The following is a 1,699-nucleotide window of genomic DNA, read 5'->3' on the forward strand; positions in this document are numbered from 1 at the left end:
GTATATGTATATGTATATGTATATGTATATGTATATGTATATGTATACATATATATATACATATATATATATATGCACACATATACACACTTACCAATAATCTTAAAATAATAACAAATAGGTTGTGCTTTGCCACGTACCTTATCAAGAGATCTTAGAACCTTGCATGTCCTTATAATAGCAGTGTTGTAAGTCTTAGGTCTCTGAGAACTTACAAGTAGTAAGATGGCCACAGTGAGGTATCTCATAACCATCTGACATCTTTTTGGCTGTATGTAAACTCTCTTAAAATGTCTTAAGCCACAAATGAAAATCAAATGACTGACAGGAGAAAGTGTCGTTGGACCTCTCAAGAAATGAGAAAGGTCCAATAATTTCTCTTGGAAACCGTGAAGAACTGACACTGGCCCATCTTGCTTCTCTTTACAAGAGCCTTTGATCCTTCACTATTTAGTTTGCTTCTCTACATCCAGGGTTGAAGATGGTTTCACTCTAAATGAAACAATTCCCACTACCAAATCAACATATCCAAGTTTTTTTTGATAAGACAACATATTATGTCTGAGTCTTAATGCTTAATTCCCAGAAGAGAAAGCCAATGAGTCAGATTGATTTGCTCTGAAGGGGTCTAGTAACTGACATCTTCATTTTTTGTCTCAGTTCCATTCAGAATGAATGAAGAGTCAGAAGGTGTAAAAGCACAAACACACCTTCACTGTTGGCACAGGTGTCATGGAACCAGGCATGGGTACACACCTATAACCCCAACACTCAAGAGGCAGAGGGAGGGCAGTTGAAAGATCAAACCAATCTGGGCCACAGAGTGGCCTCTGCTCTAAACTAATAAATGGCATAGCTACTCCTGGTGGATGGAACTTATGCACCCAAACAGAGGGGTTGGCACTCACAGTGTATTTGAGTCTTAGGGAATATCGCTCAAATCAGTTCCTCTGTGCAAGAGAGAGGAAGCAGGAAATAGCTTGCCTTATAGTAAGCTATTGTCTAGGGTGCCTGTGACATACTGGTCATCACCATAGTTTCCTTTCTTCCATAAATATGCATGGTAAAAGAGCAACGGAAAGAAGGGGACTTGTTTCAACTTAACAGGTATCTTCCAGTGGCTGCAATGTTTGTCAAAACTAAAAACGTCTCTGAAGTTGATTTTGACTCCTTCTTTTAGGATCTGGATCGTAATCTGAGCAGACTTACAGCTTCATTTGAAAAGGCAACAGCTGAGAAGGTCCGGTGTCAGGAAGAAGTGAACCAAACCAATAAGACGATTGAACTAGCCAACAGACTTGTCAGTGAACTTGAGGTAAGTTATCTTTTCTTCAAAACTCTCACTGAAATATTCAGGCTGGTGGCTTTGGATGGGATGGTCATTTGTTCCCAATGACTAACTAAACATAGTATTGGAGAATATTTAATCATTACCCAGACTTAAGGATACAAGTTACCAGAAGGAGAAAGCCAACAACCATAGATCCAGACACAGAGGTATGTGCTTATAAGCTCAGCATTTGGGATTTGGAGGCAGGAGGACCAGGAATTCAAGGTCATTCTCAGCTACAAAAGTGAGTTCAAGGTCATAGTGACTAATACCAGACTCTGCCTGAAAACAAAGCAAAAAATAACCAATCAGTGTTTGGATATATATGTATATGTATATGTATATGTATATGTATATGTATATGTATAT

At 38.6% G+C, this 1,699-nt stretch overlaps 1 protein-coding gene across 1 annotated transcript in view; it reads left to right on the forward strand.

Moving 5' to 3' along the window:
* Positions 1-1,699, forward strand: part of Dnah11 (dynein axonemal heavy chain 11) — a 291,537-nt gene that overhangs the window by 210,248 nt on the left and 79,590 nt on the right. Inside the window, exon 62 of the mRNA XM_028773185.1 lies at positions 1,181-1,315. Coding sequence (XP_028629018.1) covers positions 1,181-1,315 — 135 coding nt within the window. The remainder of the gene's footprint in view (positions 1-1,180; positions 1,316-1,699) is intronic.

Source organism: Grammomys surdaster, unplaced genomic scaffold (genome assembly GCF_004785775.1).
Source record: "Grammomys surdaster isolate TR1022 unplaced genomic scaffold, NIH_TR_1.0 223, whole genome shotgun sequence".
NCBI classification, from domain to species: Eukaryota; Metazoa; Chordata; class Mammalia; order Rodentia; family Muridae; genus Grammomys; species Grammomys surdaster.